Source organism: Dendrobium catenatum, unplaced genomic scaffold (assembly GCF_001605985.2).
Source record: "Dendrobium catenatum unplaced genomic scaffold, ASM160598v2 original_scaffold_170292, whole genome shotgun sequence".
Lineage (NCBI taxonomy): Eukaryota > Viridiplantae > Streptophyta > Magnoliopsida > Asparagales > Orchidaceae > Dendrobium > Dendrobium catenatum.
The window spans coordinates 1-1,267 of NW_021488715.1; the positions used below are offsets into that span (position 1 = coordinate 1).

General features: G+C 37.3%; 1 protein-coding gene across 1 annotated transcript; it reads left to right on the forward strand.

Annotated features, from left to right (window-relative positions):
* The first annotated feature begins 53 nt into the window (after positions 1 to 53).
* LOC114578821 (peamaclein-like) lies at positions 54 to 715 on the forward strand. Its single transcript, XM_028692313.1, has one exon. It carries the CDS (start codon positions 255 to 257, stop codon positions 456 to 458), a length of 204 nt encoding a protein of 67 aa, XP_028548146.1. The 5' UTR covers positions 54 to 254; the 3' UTR covers positions 459 to 715.
* The last annotated feature ends 552 nt before the right edge of the window (positions 716 to 1,267 follow it).

The window sequence follows — 1,267 nt, forward strand, 5'->3', positions numbered from 1 at the left end:
TTTTCTTCATTTCTTCAAATTGAAGAAGAATATACTCGGTGTATTCTTTTTTTATGTTAAAAGTAAAGTTCAATTAGAGATGAATTAATGCATTTTAGAGTATTACTGTATTTTGGAGTGTAAAGTAAGTTTTAGGTTGGAGATGATCTTACAGCCAAACATTCCCAATCAAACATACACAGAGAAATAGGGAAAACTAGCTTAACAATAGCTTGCTTTACTTATGCTGAACATATATTGACTTGATTAAATGAATGCATACAGCATTCTGTGATGAAAAATGCAAAGTGAGGTGTTCAAAGGCAGGCGTTCAGGACAGGTGCCTCAAGTACTGCGGGGTCTGCTGTGAGGAGTGCAAGTGTGTGCCCTCCGGCACCTATGGGAACAAGGATGAATGCCCTTGCTACAGAGACAAGTACACCGGCGAAGGGAAGCGCCGCCGCCCAAAGTGCCCTTAATCTCTTCATCTTCTTCTGATTATTAAGAGCTTGGTTAGTTTGGTTGAAATATGTAGCAGTATCATGAATGCTTGTGTTCGTTTGGGTTGATGAAGAATTTACTTATAAGGAGTCAGCAGTGTTGTTGAATAGAGAGATGAGAGAGGAAATAAACGTTGTGGTTTAGTCTAATGTGTGTGTTGATGAATGAAGGATTTTTTTTTTTTTTTTTTTACGTGTGTTTTATGGAATACTATATATATTTTTTTTATTTTTGATGTTTGATGTGGTTGGATTAGTTGGGAGTTGTATTGGTTTGATGATGGAGAGTGAAGACTGACCGACCTTTGTCTCTTATAAGAGAAACTATTACCTGTAGAATTTGGATGTAGCTTTCGTCCGGACTCCAATGAAATGAAGCCACGTGGTTTGTACACATTCAGTGTACAACTTATACACAATATGGGTATAATTTTTTCTTATATATACCCCGTGTATAAGCTGTACACGGATTGTGTAGGCTTCTCATTGGAGTTTGGATGTGAGCTATGTCCGAACTCCACACATAATAATTTCTCCTCTTCTAGACTCTGGAAATATTTGAAGAGAGATGGAAGAAGTTAGCAATAATGATATATCGATGACAGTATAACTGTACAGAATTCTAAGAAATTCCTTCAATGGAACCCTCAGCTTTACCTGGTACCAAAGGCTCGAGCATTCCTCGTGCATTCACGTGAATTGTCATAGAGAGTAGTACTACTCTCTCTCTCTCTCTCTCTACTTGAGAGCTGGGACTAAAAATTTAAATGAAGGAAGAAAAAAATACA